The sequence below is a fragment of the Wasmannia auropunctata genome, unplaced genomic scaffold (genome assembly GCF_000956235.1).
Source record: "Wasmannia auropunctata unplaced genomic scaffold, wasmannia.A_1.0 LD336064.1, whole genome shotgun sequence".
In the NCBI taxonomy this organism is placed as follows: domain Eukaryota; kingdom Metazoa; phylum Arthropoda; class Insecta; order Hymenoptera; family Formicidae; genus Wasmannia; species Wasmannia auropunctata.
The window spans coordinates 2,007,505-2,029,338 of NW_012026826.1; the positions used below are offsets into that span (position 1 = coordinate 2,007,505).

Here is a 21,834-nt window from a genome sequence, read left to right on the forward strand (position 1 = left end):
ATAATTGTATATTTAAATTATAAAAAAAATTGTTCTTAGTTTTAGAAAAAACGTAAGTGACATTTTTTATGTATTTAGCGTATATTTTTTCTTTTTTTAAAAAGATTTTTTATGGGATTCTTTTATTGAATCGATTAACTGTTGCGTGAACAAATGACCTATATTTTTTGTTTTTTCCAAGTAGAATGAATTTTGTCCAACACATTAATGAACTCCATTTTAGATTCATTAGGTATCAAGAAGAAACTTCATTATTCATTTTCATTCCGTATAATGACTTCAGGTCGCTTCTAAAGCCAGTCGAGGAATTACAGAGGACCAAAACGTTCTTGCAACTAGTTGTACGGTCGCATTGTTCAAATTTTGTCTTTTTAACAAAACAGTCCCGCTAATTATGGCAACACGATCTCTTAATAATATCTGATATAATTTTCGATATTAATTATTTAGTAAAAAAAAGGAGTCACAAAGCAACATGCGAATTGGATCCGAACAGAATCGGATTTAAGTACGTTACGCAAGCGTGAATTATGGATCAACACGCAAATAATCTAGTTTGCGTTTAATTTTGAGCAAACAACTCGTTTGCGTAGCATAGAATGCGGTAAATTTCTCATTCTTGATTAAGGCAATTTGTTTGTTTCTATCGCTTTACGAGTCAGAGAAATGCCTTCGTTAAAATATATTTTAATCCTTTAACCGACACGCTGAAAGTTTCCACTTGTAGAGCGTATGGATCCCTTGTCTAAATAAATTGAAACGGCGTTCCGCGTGTTTTACGTAGATACTTCGTACTACTGCATATTTTTATTTTCTTCTATACATATACGTATGTATACGGAATTACATGCAGTATGTCAAAATTAGTTATACATTAAATTAGTATAGCATATTAGTGTATAAATTGAATAATTAAATAATTTTGTACACATTTGCTTTAAACAAAAAAAAGCAAATATTGCAAATCTAAATATGTATTATGATCAGTCAGTGATCCTTTAATTTGACGCAAAGTCTTTACATAATATCTTCGTAAAATAAAAACAAAGCAACACAAAGAACGGCAAAAAAATTAAGTTTCTGAGACTTTTAATTAGGTAACGTTTTATCTAACTCATTCATGATATATAACAACTCGAAAATCACGTTTTTTTTTTTTCAATTGTGTCACTTTTGGAACAAGTGTGCGATATCTGTAAAATACATATTGGCGTCCGAGAGCGCTAGAAAAAAAAACTATTAACTCAGCAGGAACCTCTCTAATAACCGTCCGAGATGCCCTGAAAAGGAGCAGCTCAAACTCATACAGTCGGCAAAGGAGCGTGACTCAATAACTGGCTCGTACTCTTACCCTCCCGCGCGCGGAGAGAAAGAGAAAGCATTTGCTCTTTTTCGAGTGCAAGATGGTTGTATCGAGCGGCAGACGAGAGCGCGGATAAAACTAGGCGCTCTCATTCGCACCGCCCGCCGCCGCGCCGCGTCCGCCCGACGACTAAATCGGATTTCCTCGAAGCCGAGGAATCGCGAATCGCCCGAGCGGAACGTCGCCGCCGTCTCGCGCGCGCGGCAGCGGCGGCGACGCCGCGCCGGGAGCGAGCGAATCCCTCTTTCGCCGCGCTCGCTCGCTGTGAAAGAGAATGCGGTAACGCGCTCCTCTTGCTCGCCCGGGATACGGGCGTAAAAATGGAGGCAGACTGTAAACTGCCTCGCCTCCTACCGTGTGTGTATACGAATTACGTCTATAAGGCGCGCGAGTGGGCGAAAACATACGCGCGCGAGATGTGTGCGCGCCTCGTCTAGCTCTTTCTCCGCGCGTCGCGAAATATCTTCTTCGAACTACCATCGCCCACAGCCCAGCCCATCCTGCAGTCATATTCTTTCTCGTGGAGCTCTTTGAGGACGCTCCAGGCCACATCAGACACCAACATCAAACAGGACAATTTAGTCGCCAAATAACCACCTCTCCTCGCCCCTTCCTCGTTCCTTTACCGCCCCGTTCCTCCGAAATCCTCAGCTGGCCTAGGTAAAAGGCAACCGCGTTGCCCTTCTTTCCATGGCAAAGCCGAAGTTAAGAGGGAAAGAAGGGAGTGTTGCACCGGCACGAAGAGCATTTTTACCGGCTTGAAGAGGAAATTGAGACACTATGATAGATGAAGAGATATATAAATAAATAGAAGATTACACATTTATCCGTAAAAATACTGAATACTTGAATACATATGAATAATTCGCGAGTGTAATTTAAAAAAATTTGCTATCATATACAAATACAATTAGAGTATATACAAAAAATTATAACGTACATATATATAATTTACTTAATAGAGAGATAAATCTTTCTCATTACATTATTTGCAGAGAGATATCGCGTTCTTTTAAGAACGACGGCGAGAGGCGAGTATAGCAGCATTTCTTGCAAAATTTTAGATGAGAAAAGTGCGTGACACAGTTACAAGAACGATTCCTTGTTTTATACTCCAACGTCGCGATACGAAGGAACAGAAAAAAAAAAAGGAAGCCAGGAAGTCGATAAATTCACTTTTCCATATTATTCCTCGTCTAGTTCCGTCTATTCCTCGTCGCCCTTTAAATTCCGCGTTACGCGGATAAAATAAAATTACCATTTTCAAGAAAGACAATATAACAAGTAACGAGAACACGCACATTTACCGGCAGCATTTCTTCGAGAGAGCTATCTTCGCGAGAGCGTAGCTTCGAAAAGAGGCAGGGTGAAGAAAACGGGGGAAGAGGATGCCGCGCGAGGAAGCGAGAGAGAAAAAGAAAGAGAGAAGAGGAAACGGAGATAACGGCGTATAACGTTTTGCTAAGAAAAAGCTCACGTGGCTCAACGAAGTTACTTGCGAAACATGCGCACGTGCGCACTTACAACGTGTGCGGATGGTATATGTGCATGGGTGTAGGTACATACACGCGCACGCGATCGACGACCCCTCGTCGATATACGAGCGTCGCGTCGCGTCGCGGGAAGGTCAACGCCGCTGATCGCTGCAGCTCTCGCAAGTCGCACGCGACAGCGAATTCGACGCCGCGCCGCCGCCGCCGCCGTCGCCGTCGCCGTCGTCGAAAGCGTGCTAACGTTGCAACATCATTCGGATCCTCTCGTAACAAATGCGATTCAGATATTTGTGGGGCTGCACATGCGTGTCCCGCGATGCGACGTACGGAGTTGTACGACTCCGCGGCGCCCGCGAACGTCCCGACGCGGCGCAGCGCGACGCTTCGGTCCCTGGCACGATGGTCGGTAGCGCGCTGGACGGTTTCTTGTACCTTCGACTGGCCGAAAGTCGAGAGAGATAGTTCCTGGAGGCATTCCAGAACTTCGATTTCGGCGCATTCGAGATTTAATGGTGCGCTCATCGAGCCTCACGTGCGGCGGTCAATACACGGAACTATACGAATCCTTCTACTTACGTAAAAGCAACTTTGAATTGTTTTATATATATTATATCTCCGCGAAGAAGGTATATATAAAAGAATTAAATTAAATTTAAAAAAAAGTATGAAAGTGACGTTTCGATTGTGCGTTGCGACAATTTATCTTGTTCTTTCTTTTCTTTCAAATACATGTGTGTATTTTTTATGTCCATTTTTTAACAAATGAACAGAACCAAGGGTGCCTCTTCGATTTTAATAAACTTTGAATAGGGTAACTCCGGTATATACACCGCGCGAGGATTTATGCCGCAGAAGTCAGAAAAAATAGAAGAAGTGAAAGTAATTTTCTCGCAACCACTCTGTTATATACCTTTATGTTATATTAGTATTGTGTTATGATTTCAGTTTTTTTACTGTTAATATTTATAAAATTATTGTAAGTTGAATCGATTTATCACTGTAATAAGTAGCGCAACCGTAAGTAATAATCTACATAAATTGATTATTGTAGGAAATATGGTATAAAAGGCTTCGTGGTTATTTCATACATAAGTATAGAAAAATTATATAAAGTACAAAATTTTTAGATTTGATGCATTTTCATTTGCATTCGTGCAGCTTTGTAAAGAATCAGTAAGTCATTTAATAAATTATGGATTTCGAAAGTAGAGACTTCAAGCTGTAAAATGCTTTTTGGATCATTCTGTTACAATCATTTTTGACGAAGTTACACTTTTTTGAAATTTTCCTATTTTTAGCGATCAGAATAGGTGATCCTTTAATTTTGGGGGGGGGGGGGAGTGTATTTATGTGTGTGTTTATTCATAATCTGTGATAATATGTTTTTTATTTATTTATTAATAAGTAAATGCAAATAACGTTATCATTTCACGTGTTATTTACTATTATTACTTAGATTATTTGTATATTTTTTGAATCATTCATCCCACCCGTGAGTAGCCGTATAACCCACCCATATTTTTATACGACAAAAATGCAAGAGTTTAAAGAATTTTTTCTTAATATAAAAAATAAATATTTTGTATTCCTAATATTTTTTCCATAGTAGACAGTCTAAAATTTTTGCTGGTATAGTTTATTTACCTTAAACATAATTAATTATACCTCATAAATTAAGTTTTTAATAGGTGCGGCGTATATACCGGAATTATATTAAAATATATAATATAGACAAAAATAAATAAAACACGTTTTTTTATAAGCATGTGTTTTTTGCATGTTAAGCGGGTAAAAACCTCTATTAAAAAAATTGTTTTTTTTCTTCAATATCGTCTAAAACATCAAAGTCTGCGTTTGGGAACACGCTATTGTGTTCTTTTATCTTTATTGTTAATGTATACATATAAAAAAGACAAACTGGCGCAAAAGCATTGATAACATGCTGTCCGAATACAGCCAAACATTTAAAAAATATTCAAAATAAAAGTTTTATGGTTTCATGCACTTTACAATAGCGCATTTGAATTTTTGAAGAGGGTAAGAGTAAGGAATGTTCCGAAAAATATATTTTTAAACAATTAAATTAAATAACTGTTGTAAAGCGCACTTGAAACTTTTAGACTAGACAATATTTACTTAGAAATAGAAAAACCGATTCTTTTCAAGGGAAAGACTCACTCCTTTAAAAATGCGAGAACGCACTTATAAAAAAATACGTGTATCTTATTTTTAGTTCTTCACAGTCTCTTAAAATGCTTATCAAGTTTATTAAATTGAAGATCAATTAAATTGATCTTACTATTACAGCTTCAATTTATTACGTTACAAGTCCGAGTAATATTCGGCGCCCAGTTTATAAATAGCTAAAAATGGATTTGGAATTCACGTAGAAATATTATTAGATCAAAATCCGCGACCGCTTAAGGCTTTTTTCTAATTTAATTCTGCTATCTTATTTTTGTCTATATTTTAACATATCGAAGCTTATATTAAACTCAAAGGGGAAGCACTTGATTGCCTCTCTTTGTAAGTATATGGAGTATAAAAATAAACACGCTTAAAAACTACCAATCTGTGATTAGGATCAAATTAAATTAGCAATTGAAATAATTTACTCGAAATTCGATCTGCCTTATTATGATCTGCATATCTTCCTTATTCTGACCTGCACACATATTTTCCTTACTTTGATCTGAAAATCAGAATTAACATTGTTTTAATTGAAAAGATAATATTTGATGTTCTATCAACCATGGATGAATGTAACCGGTCAGATTGTGAAATACATTCGAGGTAAAACGTAAGAAAAGAGGTACTGTATAGAGATCAGATGTGCCAGAGTTATCGTAAAACGTCTGCATAAAACATAGGAAGCGCGGATAAATTTATGCGGCGGTAACCGGAACGCGTGCATACATGTTTCGTTTACCAATGTTTTCGTCGCAGCCTGCGTGCGAACGCATGTACGATTCATACGGGCACGTATTGTACGCAGTGCACACAATGTATGCGGTACATATTGCCACATATTCGAACGGGTCGGTGACATCTATGCAAGTTTTCTGGCATACTTTCTGGCACAACGCTCGACAAATCATTTTTTTTTTCTCTCTTTCTCTCTCTCGCTTCTTCTTCTCTTTCTGGTCCAGTTTCTTGTCGAGGTAGACACTTACACCCTCCTTCTCTTTCTCCTCCTCCTCCTCCTTCTCCCTCTCTCCCTCTCTCCCTCCCTCTCTCTCTCTCTCTCTCTCTCTCTCTCTCTCTCTCTCTCTCTCTCTCTCTTTCTCTCTTCCGAAAATCGATACATTGCCTGGAAGCTTTCCAGAATTTTCATTGTACGAATCGTCGCGCCGTTAGTTCCCTCCCAAGAATCGCTCTGAATGCTCTGATTGCCTTCAAAGTTTGCTCCGTGAAATAACCAATATAGCAGCGCGATTCTCAAATTGAAAGAAGCCCTCGTTGAAAATTAGAACGTTCTGAAAGTTACACATGCCTGTATTTTGTATTTTATTTTATAGCGAACGTAGGCCGTGGCGGATTACTGCACCGCCGAACTTTACGACGGATGCAGGGACGTTTTGGGACAAAATCCGAAACAAACTTCCGCCGCTGAGGATTCTTTTCGAACCGCTATCACAAACGTTTTTTCACTTTCTCAGAATGTTACTCGAATGTATTCCGCAATAAAAACGTCGCGTGTCTTTACATGTCTGACAACGCGCGGTACTTATCCACTTGGAATTCGTCCAATTTTAGACGGTTGAATGCACCTTTCAGCCCTCGAATCGCGGTGCTTTTACACGAAACGATTCAGTTTGAGATCTTCCCCAAAATATCTTTGTTGTTTTCCATATTGTCTGTAGATCGCATTAAATAAGCGTAAAATTTTTCCACATCACTCATTGTCCACATTAAATTTTAATACGTAACTTGCCCAGTAGAAAACATTTTGTAATTGTGTTAAAAATGGCCCTTGTTAAAATTATATTGAATTTTTAACATACCTCGGTGTTAATTAACATGATTAAGTTATTTTAATATTTTGTGTTAAATTAATATTTAATTCTTAGTATTTTAAGATAACAAGTATAACATACACACAATTTTGAATGAGCGCATAAATAATATAAAAATAACAAAATGTTAAAACATAAAATCTAAATTCTAAGCTAAGTGATTAAAAGATTAATATGCGTGTAAATTTAACATTATAAATATTAATTTTACACGGAAAAAAAATTGCTGTTACCACAATCTAATAATTGTGATAATTTTCGCCCATCAATTTAGAAGAGTTATAGGAACTAAAATACTTTGGAAGTGATTTATATAGTTAACTGAACTCTCAGCCTCAATGTTGTGACGTGCAACTATATCATATATGTCTCTCAATTATATTATATTATTTGTTGTACAGACCATACTAGAGAGATAACAATAATGTTTCGGTTGAGGCAACCACATATATGAAGATATTCTAACCGAATATTATTTATCCTAAGCACTACGGTTGTGACAACCGTACTGATGAGCATACCTTAACAGATGAATGCCATGTAACATCAATATAACTTAAATTCACATGCATTTCTTTTCCAAACATAGAGAATATTGTTGTAACATCCACAGCAATTTTTTCCGTGTACTAAAGAAAAATGCTTCCACGATTTGTTTCCAAATTGTTCAAATCAAAGTGTTAAATTTTTTTATGTTAATTTTTATATAATGTTTGTGTTACTTTCTAACATATTCATCTTGTATTAAATTATAAAAGCAAAATTTGTTAAATTTGACACAAATTTTTCAACTGTGTGAGATTATACTCGCAGACATATAGATAGTATTTTCTACCGTTAGGAAATATAGAAAAAGTTTAAAAAGACGCGGGATATGGGAATGCCAAAAGTTAGAAGGGATGTTGGAGAAAGATATTTATTCTCGGAGACAAATTTCTGTATTAGAGGACCTCCACGAATTGCAAACTATTCGCGTCCAGTTACACATTGCGAATTCCCGCTGCGGGTAAAATAGCCTCTCATGATCCTCGAGAATGCAATCTTGTTGCATAAATAAGGACATGACGATGAACGTCCGGGTAGATAACAGTAAAGAATGGCGTTCGTACGAGTTTTCGTGAACGCTTCCCGTCTCTTGAGCGAACTAAAGTTTCTTGGCAGATACGTGAAAGGAAAAATCTCCGCAACTTCCCTGCGGAATGTAGACGTCATGCTTTATTCATGAGGTCGCTAAATGCGGCCCGTTGCGCTAGATGTGTATTTATTGCGGTATCCGCCGCGTGTTAGACGCAATATTTCACTGATCATGTACTACGATTACTAATATTAGATTGTTTCGTATGTAAAATCTCTTCAAGTTATTTCATCTTTTCTTTTCTTCAACCTGTTTATGCAGAATAAATTTGAATAGATCCCAAAAAGGCAGTAATAAAATATTAAGTATTTAATTATGATATTGTTTCATTTAAAATATATTTCATAAAATTTAAATACACTACAATAATAAAATTTATCTTTAGTAAAAAATAATAAAATTATAATAAGTTACAATATAGTAAAGTTTAAATTTGTTAGAATGATAAAATTTATCTATAAAAATAAAAAAACTATAATTAACACTTTTAATAAACGCGACTCCGTTATATAAAATTATCCTCGTTATATAAAATTATATCAACACTTCTATTTAAGAATGAATTTTTAAAATTTGAAGAATATGAATTTTTAGAAACGCCAAAAGTGGATCTTGAAACTCAACAATATTATTATGTAAACCTTAATTTTCCGTTCAAATAAACTACGCGCTGAATATTTATCGATCTTAAAACATAGCTCTCTAACTGAATCCGGACCACATAATATCACAATTAAATTGTAATTACTAAATTTTTTATGCTAATAAGCATGTATAAAATTCTGTAGAATAACTTAATGCGAAAAATATTACGTCAGGCTTTGAATTTAGACTTCCCTGCTCTCCGGGCGGATGTCTTACCGTTCGACTATCGTGACATGTGGCAATATTTATTGCAATAACTAGTAATATAGAAGGAAATGTATCATTTTTCTTTCAGGCAACGTATAAACAAACATAAGAAACCTAATCGAGACGACGAAGGTTAAACAAGACGAATTTTTAAAAATGCCAAATGTAATCTAAAGTGAATCTTGATGCTCAATAATAATATTATGCGAATCTTACAAAATTCATCTTGTTTAAACCTCGGTTTCTTATTAATGTTTTTTTTTAAGAATAATATTTGAGAATTATGTATATTACAGTGAGTATATTTACACAATTGGCAGATATAAACGCATCGCGGCGTCATATATTTCTATCTCTCGACGAACAACGTTGTTTGTCTGCAGCGAATAACGGATCGCTATTCCATTACGTTCATTCGCAACTCAGACCAATGAGTGCGGAATACCAGGTAGAACGGGTAAATTTTCCCAGTCATGTGCAACCGCGAAAGTGTGCGTGAGCCCATGATTTACGGCGCTTCATTTCTGATCGATACACAATACAGTTCGTCCCCATTCGCCTTCGAGAAACCGAGCAGCATCCCCGGAACGGCGCGGCTCTGGTAGCGATACATAAAGGCTCCCGTGCCCCGTCAGCGTGGCACGGTAATGATTTCATCCGAAGCGCTGCGGAGGGCGCGGGGTGGCGTCCGCTAGAAGACAGGAATTGATAGATTTCTCTCTTTTGTGAGCGCCCGGGAGCCATGCAAATATTGAACTGAAAGCACAAGGCTCCTTAAAGCACTCGCCCCCTCGCTATCGAGACTCTTTCCGAGTTATATGGCTCCGACCGTGAAAAGCAAAGACAGACGGTGGGAGATGAAGGATGGAAGGAAGGGCGAAGAATCCGGGATGAGAAACGGGGGATAAAAGGGGGAGAATCGCGCGCGAAAGCGGGAGAGAGTACGGCACCTAAGTCGAGTAGGTTTCCGCTTTTCCTTTCGTGTCGCCTTTCCACCTTCCCGAACGATAGCTCTCACGTCCAAGCTCCTTCATTGTCTTCTCTCCCCCTCCCCCCTCTCTCTCTCTCTCCCTTCCTTTTCTCTGTCTCTCTTAGATTCCTTTTCTCAAATCCCTCTCTCTCTCTCGATACTTTCCTCTTTTCCTTTCTCGCCTTTCTTTGCAGGTTTCATTGCGACCGAGAAACTTCGATGGTGCAACATGCCTTGAACGAGACTTTTCGACTTTGCTGAAATGCGAACCGAAAATGGCAATCCGGAATTTTAAATTAGACTGGCGCCACGGCATTAGTCCGCTCCTGGAATGTGGCGTTTCATGCGAAGTTGCCGCGTTGTTAATGCGGATAGTTTCGATTGCATCTTTCCTTATACTTTCGGAGTAAAGCGCAGTCTCGGATTTCGTCTCTGATTTATCCTTGTCAAACAGAACTTTTTGCACCTTGCCTTCTAGCTCTCTCGCTAAATTGCAGGAAACAAATTACAAATTATAAAACTTTTCATATTGTATTTTATATTAAATCACGAAAAAGATATTTTAAAAAATGTTATGGAGCAACAAAATATATGAAAATTAAAATATCTTATGTTTATATTGTTTTCAGCACATAACTCTCATATCACTAAATTGCAATTATATTTTTGTGTTATTAATTATGTCTATCAGCCCACTCGAATGGACGTGATTATTTAACATGCAGCTTGTCTTTCCAAGTGTGAATTTCGCTACTACAATTTTTATGAGCCGCGTACATTATTCCTCGCTTTTATCGGCCCACATTGCATCTTATTACAATTCTACGCGAAGTGTGCATTTTAACTTTTTATTTATGCAGTGCTCCGTGACCTGTGGCACCGGAATACGGACGAGGACGATCGAATGCAGAGACGGTGTTGGTGCCATCTCCAGGGACTGCGACCCCGCGGAACGCCCTCATACCGAGCAGGAGTGCAAGATGAACGTCGCATGTCCCACATGTAATTGCGTTATGTCTAACAATAAGTTAAACTCATATTCGATCGAACGGCAATTTAACGTGCTTTAAGCAACTGTCTGAAAATTCATACGCGATATTCCCTTAAGCAGATTATATAAAATTACGTGGCAGATCTGTAAGAAATTTAAGCTTCGTTCCCCATGCTGTTAAGAGGTCGCGTAACTAATTCTGCTAGAAAACATTTACCAACATTTCTATTTATTATGCATGATTTGCAAAGTTGAGCATATTATTTTTTTAAGTCTTCCTTATACTTCAAGATAAAAAATTCAGAGCCTTCAGTCCCCACTTGCGTTGCACAGAATGGAATGCTAATTTTTAAAAAGTCTCAACATCGTAATAATTATAAAAATATTTTTTATTGTTTACAAACGTTCTTTAAATTATATATTTCGAAACCATAAGATTGTGTATATAATATTTGTTACATGTTGATATCTTTACGATTTCAGAGATATTAATAAGCAAATAAAAAATCCAATTCTTTTTAAAAGTGTTCAAAATCATTTTGTTGGTAAAATGAAAAATATGCGATATTAAGTTCACTTTGCTACATTTCTGCAAAATTGCAGATTTTTTTCTTAATTTTAATCGGTTTGCGTAAAAATAGCCTCTGTGAAAAATTCGACGCGCTTTGTGTAAAAGAAACTTCAGAAATCAAGTTCCAACCGAAATCGAGAAATTATCGCAAAAAACACGATTATTGTGTAAAGGAATATGCATAGGATATGAGATGCATACGAAATGTTATTTAGATGGTGACGGTATGACGCAGCCCCTGGTGCAGCCGTATCCGCTATCCCCAGTGTCGGAGAAATTGATGGACCAACCGATACCTTCCGAATCGACGTAAGTCCTACTCTCGCACATATATCCTGTAATGCATCATATATACTGTCTATATTTATTAGTGTCTTTGACCTCACTTGGATGAATTGCGATGTATCGACACAGATAACATCGTTACAGATCGCGTTAATCCCATTTCAAATCATTACCGTACATGCATTCTGATGTAACAATAAATTAATGTGACTTTGAAAGCCAATCGTACATACAAAAATAAAGAAATATTAGAAGAAAATGATCCACAAATAGTAACTATAGTTAAATTAAAGTGTAAGTTTTATATATAAACTTTTTCTTTTTACTTTTAGTTTTCTCTTATTGATTAAAACATTCAATTACCTATTGATGAAATTCTGTCTCGAATTAGATATGAGCTCTGGACCAAACTACACGCTGATGTAATAAAATTGCTGTTATTATTTTTTAGGATTCTCTGATAAATTTAGAATTGAGAATGTTTTAGTGATAGCATTAGCCAGTAATAAAATGGGTTATATATTTATATATAAGGTAATTCTTTATTTACGCGGGCGATCAAAATTGAACAACGTTTCCGCGAATTTATAGATAGTTGACATACTTTCATTTTATTTTTGCGGCGTAATCTGTAGGAAAATGTAAAGAAACAAATAACTATCTTGTTTGATCTAATTTAAAATCCAATTTAGGTAGTCCGCGAGGCGGACCGCCAAACGATTAATTCATCAAGTTCTCGGCTCGTATAAACTTTCCGTTTCGCTACAATCCTCGCGGGATATGTTACATCGATCGCAATTCGAGAACAATGGCAGCGGCTTTAGAACAGCCATTACCACCGTAGCGAGATTCCATAAGATGTTAGACCTACATTCCCTTCAGTCAGCGTTTATAACTTTCTCCCTGTATGGGGTACTATCTGACAATTTCTCCGTACTCTTAACGTTCATAACGCGTCATTCCATCCTTCCGTTATCGTAACGATTTCATCTGTCACAGATTTATTTTACACGAGGATAAATGAGAACAAAAGTTTAATTGCGCTCACTTACACACACACAAAATCTCACGATAAACGTATAAGTCTTCATTTAAAAAAACAAAATTATAATTTAAGTAATTGAAAATTTATTTCATTTTAAAGAATTCTTGTTTCGATTTACATTTATAATTACTTATAATAATTGAAAAGAATATTCACACGCGAAATAATACTCAACTCAAAAAAATACCAAATCTATTACATGACATATACATACCAAAATTTATTTTCTGGCATTAACGAAACAGATTGAAACGTTTGTGCCTAACGAATTATTTATTGACGCGAAAAATTTGCTTCAAATTTGTCAAAATACTTGACTCTCATATAAATTATATGACACATTTAAATTAAATAGTAAATGTACACAATATACAAACACAAACACTGAACAAAATTAAATATATTTATTTAATTTTGTTGATGTTTGGAAATATTTTTTAAATAAATAAGTTATCAGATATAATGGAGTTTTGTTAAATAAATTCCAACACATTTATCTAGATATACATAATTTCTAGTTAAACTAATTTTATTATACTTAAAAATATACTAAAAAATATAAACGTATATCTAAATATTTTATTTAATATAATTGAATGTTATCAAATCTCTGCCACAATTATTGATAATATCGTGGATGTCTGATGCTATATTTTTTTTATTTCACTCTTTTTGGTATAAATATACATATTAAATCTGATAATAAAATGTATATACATATTTATGAGTACCAGTGATAAATTTTCGAAATTCAATAAAAAACGGACTAAATAATTTACAATTAAATATCTTTATTATACATGCGCATATGCATTTGTGTGCATTTTAAAATTTGCGTTAAATTTGGATCATAATTTAACGTTCACTGAACGCGTGCAGATACTTCTTTTTAATAGAAAGAGATTAAACTTTTTTAGCCGTATATTTATATAGAATAATTTATACGCTTTAAATCTCTCTCAAGTGCTCACCCCGAAAATGAATGATCAAATCTTAGGCGTCCATCGCATTTTTCATCCTACCGTGACCCAAAATCCCAGTTACCGGAGTTTCCGGTCGAACTCGCGTCCGCCCATCGTACTATCTTACGCGAATTCGGGTATGTATCAGTTGTGAAACCTGGTTTCTCAGGTTCATCGCCGAAGAATGGTCCGCCTGCAGCGTCACCTGCGGCATGGGCTTCAGGCAGAGGAAGGTGCACTGCAAGATATTCCTCGAATTCAGCCAGACCATCGCCAAGCTGCCGGACAGCCAGTGCTCCGGCCAGAAGCCCATCGACAGGGAGTCGTGCACGATGGAGTCGTGCAACTTGCTGGAGAACAGTCTGTCCTACAGGATTGACCCGGCCGGCAATAGCGAATACGCCGAGTCGAGCCTGACGGACTCGTATAGTAGATCATCGTCCGGCAGTTCCGGCGGAAGCGGCTACGACAGCGGTATCAAGGTCGCCCCGGGTAGCGACGTGCAAACTACGTACTCGTGGAAGGAAACCGGCTACACCCCCTGCAGCGCGACATGCTTAGGAGGTAACGGATCGAACGGCCATTGTTTGCCGAGATTGCCTTTGATAATACACCCGGACGCGAACGGATAAGAGGCCGGGGCTTTACTACCCAGGCGGTCCGGGAGTTTCGGGTTCTCGATCCGTCACATATGGATTTTAAATGACGAATAGCTTTCGCTGAAGCACGCCACAAACGCATTGATTTTCACGCTAATGAATAGATTTTTGGAGAAATTATCGAGATAATTCTGAAAAATTTCCGTATTTTACTCCCGAGTAGAATTTAATTTGCCGCATCAAGATTAAATTATTAAGTTTTCAGAAAAAAATTCGATATGACCCAATCATATTTCTATTATAATGAAGAATTTTTTTATATACATATTATTATATTATTATATTATATAATAAAAAATGTATGTAATATAATAAATATATATCCGTTAGTAGAAATACACTTTTTGCACATTTTATTTAGAGCCGTGTCTCAATAGCTTTGAACAAATGAAACGATTTAATAATTATTAATCCTCGTTATTTATTCTTTCCAATTTTCTATGCGATATTTGTAAACAAAATCGGAAAAGCATATACAGTCTGCGCAAAGCTGATATTAATCGTTTATTGAATAGGATTAGCGGAACAAATTTAACTCGTCGACGTAGCCCTTAATTAGCCCGGCAAAATCGTGCCGATGTCATTGTGCAATTAACAGCGCTCAGGTATAATCGTATTAAGATTACTCTGTGTCGACTAACGCGATACAAAGGGGACGAGCGTACGCTCTGGGCGGATTATCTGTCGTTTATAGCGGATCGCGCGAGCCGATTATATATATATACATGCCTCTTCTGCCTTCTCTAGGTGTTCAAGATCTTATTATAAACTGTGTGCGGGACGACACCGGAAAAACGGTGATGCCGCTTTTATGCTCCGCGGAAACGAAGCCGGAGGCGAGGATACGAGTCTGCAACGACCATCCGTGTCCACCGAGGTAAAACTATATAACTCCGCGAAATCGATCAGTTTAATGTTGTGTTCTAAATGTTAGAACACTTAGCGTTACATAATGTTCGATTTACTTAATCGCTAAAGTACCCTGAGACTTACACATTATCAAGTATGTCAATTTCAGTGCTCCCTTGTAATAAACATTTTTCTCGTTAAATATTTTTAACGAAAAAAAAACACATATAGCACGGTTTTACAAATATTTTGTTCAATCCGTACGATAATACGTTATAAACAATAAAGATTTGAAAAAATTGGTCGATTTATTTTTTTTTAATTTTGATGAAACTGTGTTTATCGGTTCTTGATCTGTTATTATTTTTATTTTCTCATTTTCCAAAGCTCTATATTTATAAATTATATTTAGAAAGTACTTGAAGAACTTTTTTCATCGTACGCCTTACCGTGTCATATACTTTACGAACTATTTGCACGCGATTGAGGAAGGTTTAATTTAATGTTATGACGCAATTCTCTGTGCGATCTTTCCTGACAAATGTGTCATCGTCTGTGCCCGCAGGTGGAATTATAGCGAATTCTCCACTTGCATGAGCCCTTGCGGTATTGGTATACAGACACGTGACGTTACCTGTATCCACGAGGTGACACACGGCACCGGCAAAGCAGTGCCCGTTCCAAATTACATGTGTCCGCAACCACCGCCCGCCGACAGACGATACTGCAATGTACTGGATTGTCCTGTCAAATGGAGCACGGGGGAATGGGGGAAGGTATATGTTTGCACACGTCTGTATAAGGCTTCAACAATCTCGGGGAAAAAGCTCTTTGTTACACACGAACTGTGCGGTGCAGAATAGTGAAATAAACCGCTTTCCTCACTAAAATAACATGAAAGAATCTACTCGATGTAAAGAGCCAAACTTTCATGTATACTTTTATACAAAAAGAATTATAATAAAATTTAGTCATTTCAAAGAAATCATACGTGAAAGATTGAAGTATCATGTTTATTAATTTTTATATTTTTCTATTGATAAAACCTACGTATTAAAATTATAAAATTAAAATATATATCGAATCTGCTTGAAATTTCAGAATTTAAACTGATCAGAATCTGATAGCAATGTGTTCCATATAATTGAATTTATAGGTGAATTGTATTGTAGAAAACGTGTTCTAAAAGTCCCTAAACTTTTCCGAAGACCTGAATTAATAATTAATAAAATAAAATAACTTTAGAATATTATGGAAGCACCAAGATCCGTTTTGCCCGTTCTTAATCGTTTGTAACATTCCTCGGTCTATCCTGATACTTAAAAATAAAATAAATTAAATAATTTTAGTGCTCGAAAACGTGCGGCGGTGGTGTGAAGAAGCGAGAAGTGGTTTGCGAGCAGATAATGGCGCAAGGTCGCAAGCAGAGTCGCGAGGAACGTGAATGCCCGGCTCAAAGGCCAGCCAGCGAGAAACCCTGTAACACCAGAGCCTGCCACGACACGGACACAAGCTCCGGCGTATTGCCGATCATCACGAGCTTGAACACGACGTACAATCAATCGGATATCAATGCGAAAGTGGACTTGAAGATCGGCGGAATCGCCAAGATTTTTCAAGGGACACCGTCTATCAAGATTCGCTGTCCCGTTCGGAAGTTTGACAAGTAAGTACGGGCGCGAAACGTTGTTCTTTGCGTAATTGCGAATTAAGAAAAGATAACTATAAGTGCATGTCGTTATCAGAGCGCAGATTGTATGGACGAAAGACAATAAGGAAATACGAAAATCGAGGAAATACAAGATTAGCAGGAAGGGAGCTTTGAAGATAATCGATATAGTTTCCTCGGACTCGGGAGTCTACGGTTGTATTGGTAAGCGATCTGTCTCCCGCCTGCCACACGCTCCATACTCTATCCCGTATTTCGACACGTTGCTATGAAAAATGCGGTGATAAAATTTTTTTCCAGCGGGAAATTCGCACGCAGAGACGCAGTTGATAGTGAAATTTCGCTCCAAAGAGCAGATAAGTAGCGAGGAATATTTACGACTCGGCAATTCCGTTCACCTACAACGGAACGCAAACCTCGACTCTGCACCGGCGAATTCTGGTGAAAGTCCGTACACTGATCATGCAGGTAAGCGCATTTCTATTGAAAAAATTATTTACTTATAGGTACATGCCATGCGGTCTCGTTTACAAATAATTATAATGATAAAAAAACTACGGATAAATTCTTGTGACTTTAAAAGAATATTATTTATAAATCAAAAGGTCTTCAAAATTTTTAATAGATTTTTTTATTAAACAATTATTAATAACATCCATTATTTTGTAAATCTTAGATTGTATTCTTAGAATTAAAAAAATATAATAAATTTTTAATAAAATCTAATATAAATCTGATTTAGATCTAATAGATTTATAATGAAATCTAATAGATATTTAATAAATTTTTTTAATTTATAGTTTTTAAATTAATGATATAAATAATTTTTAGTTTTAAAATTAAAATAATGAAATCTATTAGATTTTTTAATTTTAAGATTGCAAATTTACATTTAAAAAATGGACATTTTTAATAATTTTTTAACTTTACGTGCAACTTTGATTTTCTTTTTGTAGCAGCCTACGGAAACCGTTTTGATAGCGAGGACTTGAGCCATGAACGTGCGTTTCCGAGCAAACCAACGAGAAAACCACATCAAAAGAAGCAGAAAACCAGTCCCGCGCCGTCAGATGCCACGATGATGCACAAAGAGCATACTGTTACCACTCTCAATCAGGTACGCGAAAAAGCATTCTACTGTCAAGATTGTCATCCGTTACAATAATTCGTTGCGCGTATCTTGACATTGCTTAACAAATGGTATGTGCATGAATTTCGTCAAACTAATTCTCTGGTGATGGTTCTGTATTTCGCTTTGCACTCCTGGACTAACTTTCCTCGATGTCGGTTATTCGATATTTGTGACTATCAATCAAGCCGGGATATCACGAGTCCGTGGAATCACCTGCTCCATCAAGTGCTTCTACTCTTGTACCGCACTTGAGCTACTTGATATCGAGCTTGAAGGTAAGACATTAATTTGTGAATAAACTCGACGGAGTTATATATAACGCGCGCGCCTGTCTGCCTGTCTTACCGTAGCTAAATTTTCGACGATTTAACGTTAAACTCGGCATTAGCGTTACGTACTATAAAAATCTAAATGTTAAATATTAACGCGCTTTATGATAGGCCTATTGGCCGTTTCACAGCGAAATAGCCACGAGTAATAGTCGCAAGACCGTTTCCACGCCATTTGTCGAGGACGGGCATAAACGGACGGCGACGACGAAGCGTAGAATGTCCAACAGGGAGACCGACTTCACGTATCAAAGTGTAGAGAATAGCTTTGACAATCTATACCGTAACACAGCCATCCCGGACGAGACCTTTGGCCCGGACGAGGAGCGGATATTTATCGACGTCGATCCGTACGATCTGGACGAATCTGTATTCGGGCTGCAGCACGGCGACGGCGTCAAGTCGGATATAATGGAGAAAGTTGATACCGAGCTCACCACGAAGTCCGATATCGATTATATCGAGGAGTCGTTAAAAAATGTGAAGCGGCAGTGGCAAGAGTCGAGGAACGGCGGGTACAAAGATCAGTGGAGCACCACGCCCAAAAGTCACGTCCAGAGCGGAGGCACGACGGAATCTATCACGTCTCCGCGGCAATATCACGCCGTAATGGGCATGTATTACGTTGAGGACTCGAGCACAAGAAGGGAAATGCTCAAGGAGGCAGACGGTTTTACCGACGATAGCGATAAGTCCATCAATCACGGCGTTTATGGGAACTCGAGAACCGAAGATCCATCGACCGTCACCGCGACAATGATGTCTAGAAGTCTTGAAGATCAATTAAGGATACCGGAGTCGGATCATCGTAGTTCGAACCGCGCGAACAGGACAATCGAGTACAGCGACGCGTTCGAGGAGGAGTTGGATAAGCGGAAAATCGAACCGTATGTGGAGAATCACACGGCGGATTATACAATCGCGCGATTTCCGACTACTAGGGATCTGGAAAATAGACCGGTGGAAGACCCGACGTTGATAGATGATCGGAGGCCGGGCGTTGTCGGGGAGAATCCTGACGAGAGCGTAAGAAACTTATCTCGCAATCGAGAGGATCACACGGGCTCCATGGAAAAGGTCTTTTCGGTTAATCTAAAAGAAGTGTTTAGAGAGGGGCAACGTTCAACCGATGAAGTTAAACTCGCGAACGTTCTGACCTCCACTGTAACGGGGGAGGACGATACAACGAAAGATCCCGCTGTAGAATCGCTCGCTGCACTAGGTAAGATCTGTATTCGATGATTCATCTTGTCTTGATAATATTTAAGCGTTTTGATAATTAAACGAAGGACTTATATAATGCAGCTACGGATATGGTTCCGGTGTACGAGTGGGTTACGACCGATTGGTCAAAGTGTTCTCAGACTTGCGGAGGAAGTGGATTCCAGGTAAGACCAATTTTTTTTTAATTGTTATTAGCTTGAATTAGAAAATTTACAATTTTTTCGAGTTAATTCGACAAAAAATACTTTTATCAATTATTATTATCATTGTTAAGCAATTGTCTAAGAAATGTTTGAAGCGATAAGAAGCTTTAGATAACTTGTACGTCTGCTTCATATACGATTGTGTTCATTCACTTGAATTGATTCATTCATTTATATTATCATGATTCATTCATTTACATTGTCTACTTGTTGTCATTTAAAACGTTATAAGCTTCAATATCAATTTAATTTATTTATTTTTTGAAAAAATTAAAGAAATCGCGACATGCTAATAAAAATATTTAAAAGTCCAAAGAATTTACATCCAATTTCATATCGAAATACATACTTCTATCAAAAAATACTTCGAAATAACTGCATTGCGAATTATTCGTTGCCACAGATGCGAGGTGCGCAGTGTACGGTTCGATCAACGAAAACGGAAGGCAATTCCACGCGCGTTTCGCCAAAGACAGTCATCGGCCAAAAGCTGTGCGAGGACGCTGGATATCCGGTGCCGCAGAAAGTGAGACCCTGCGGAATAGGCAAGTGTCCCCAGTGGCACACCACGGAATGGACTCCGTGCGAAACGTCCAGATGCTTCAACTGGAAGACGGCGATGCAGAAACGGGACATCAGCTGTCGTTTGGTGGACGACGCGGAGGACGGTCGCGAGAATGTCACGCTGTTGGATCCGAGCAAGTGCGACGAGGCCACCAGGCCGCTACAAAGACAGGAATGCTACAATGACGCCTGTAAAGGTGTCTGGAGGGTCGGCGAGTGGACCGAGGTAAATGGAGCCGAGATTATTTACATGATTTTAGAAATTTATGTGCTCATGCTAAAGTAACATTCTAATGCACAGTGCACCGCGTCTTGCGAGGAAGATGGTATCAAGTATAGGATTTTACAATGCGTCTGGTTCGGCACGAAGAAACCGGCAGGGAACGCTTGTAGAGATATACCACGACCTCCTGTAATGAAAACATGCAGAGGTCCGCCTTGTCCTCAGTCTACCGGTAGGTTTCTACAGGAGAAACATTAAATCTTAAAATTTAACTTTCATGCTCAATTGCACTCACAATTAGAGAAAAAGATATAGTGGTGAGAGATATAGCCAGATAAATGACAATTGTACAAGATTTATATATGTATATGAAAAATAACGTACATAGTTGAATAAACTATTTTATAGTTATTGCTTAACTAAAGCTGAATAATTACGAGAACTAATTAATAATTATTAATTCTCATTATTCAGCTTTAGTTATAACTATAAAATAGTTTATTTGACTAATACTGTAACATTAATAGTAAATAACATAAACAGTAATTAAACTAAATTATATAAAATTAATATATAGTTAAGTAAAATATTTTATAGTTATTGCAACTAAAGCTGAATTACAAGAATTAATAATTTATAATTTATATAACCATTTAGCTTTAGTTACAATAACTATAAAATAGTTTATTCAATTAAGTACATTAATCCATTAATAAAAAATTTTACAGTTATTAAAATTTATTTAAACAAATTTATTCAAAATTAATATTATTTAAGATATTTTAACATCAACGTGAATAATTTGTACTTTATAATAAACTTAACTATAATATTAGTCTTAAAATGCACTTATTCTTAGATTTAGTTTGATAAATTTTTTTAAAACACGTAAAGTTTTCAGACAAATGCTTATTTAAATTTTTTTTTAACTGTAGTTCTTGTAGTTATCTTTTTAGTTCTTCTTCAAGAATTTATCAGAAAAATATGAAATCGGTATTTTTTTGTCATGTTTTATCTTACAAGTTCTTTGTACTTTTGTAATTTTCATCAATTACAAATAAAAGCGTTCGCAAGTTTCGTTTCTTAAAACGTCGTTATAATTACTTTGTTGATAAGACATACAGTAAAAATGTCTCGTACTTTATAAAGCTTTTTTTTAAACGGCTCAATAATTGAATATTTTATTTAAAATATTTATTTAAAGTTGTTCAATATTAAATTTTCTTAATTCTTCAGTTGCATTACGCAATTATAAATCATCCAACATAATACAGGACTAATTGCATATATATGTTAATA

The 21,834-nt window shown here is 36.9% G+C and overlaps 1 protein-coding gene across 1 annotated transcript in view; it reads left to right on the forward strand.

Moving 5' to 3' along the window:
* Positions 1-21,834, forward strand: part of LOC105450319 (papilin) — a 112,498-nt gene that overhangs the window by 87,382 nt on the left and 3,282 nt on the right. Inside the window, exons 11-24 of the mRNA XM_011690102.1 lie at positions 10,690-10,831; positions 11,607-11,700; positions 13,853-14,247; positions 15,090-15,219; positions 15,757-15,967; positions 16,541-16,857; positions 16,937-17,064; positions 17,161-17,328; positions 17,817-17,977; positions 18,178-18,267; positions 18,433-19,543; positions 19,627-19,709; positions 20,152-20,538; positions 20,614-20,767. Coding sequence (XP_011688404.1) covers positions 10,690-10,831; positions 11,607-11,700; positions 13,853-14,247; positions 15,090-15,219; positions 15,757-15,967; positions 16,541-16,857; positions 16,937-17,064; positions 17,161-17,328; positions 17,817-17,977; positions 18,178-18,267; positions 18,433-19,543; positions 19,627-19,709; positions 20,152-20,538; positions 20,614-20,767 — 3,571 coding nt within the window. The remainder of the gene's footprint in view (positions 1-10,689; positions 10,832-11,606; positions 11,701-13,852; positions 14,248-15,089; positions 15,220-15,756; positions 15,968-16,540; positions 16,858-16,936; positions 17,065-17,160; positions 17,329-17,816; positions 17,978-18,177; positions 18,268-18,432; positions 19,544-19,626; positions 19,710-20,151; positions 20,539-20,613; positions 20,768-21,834) is intronic.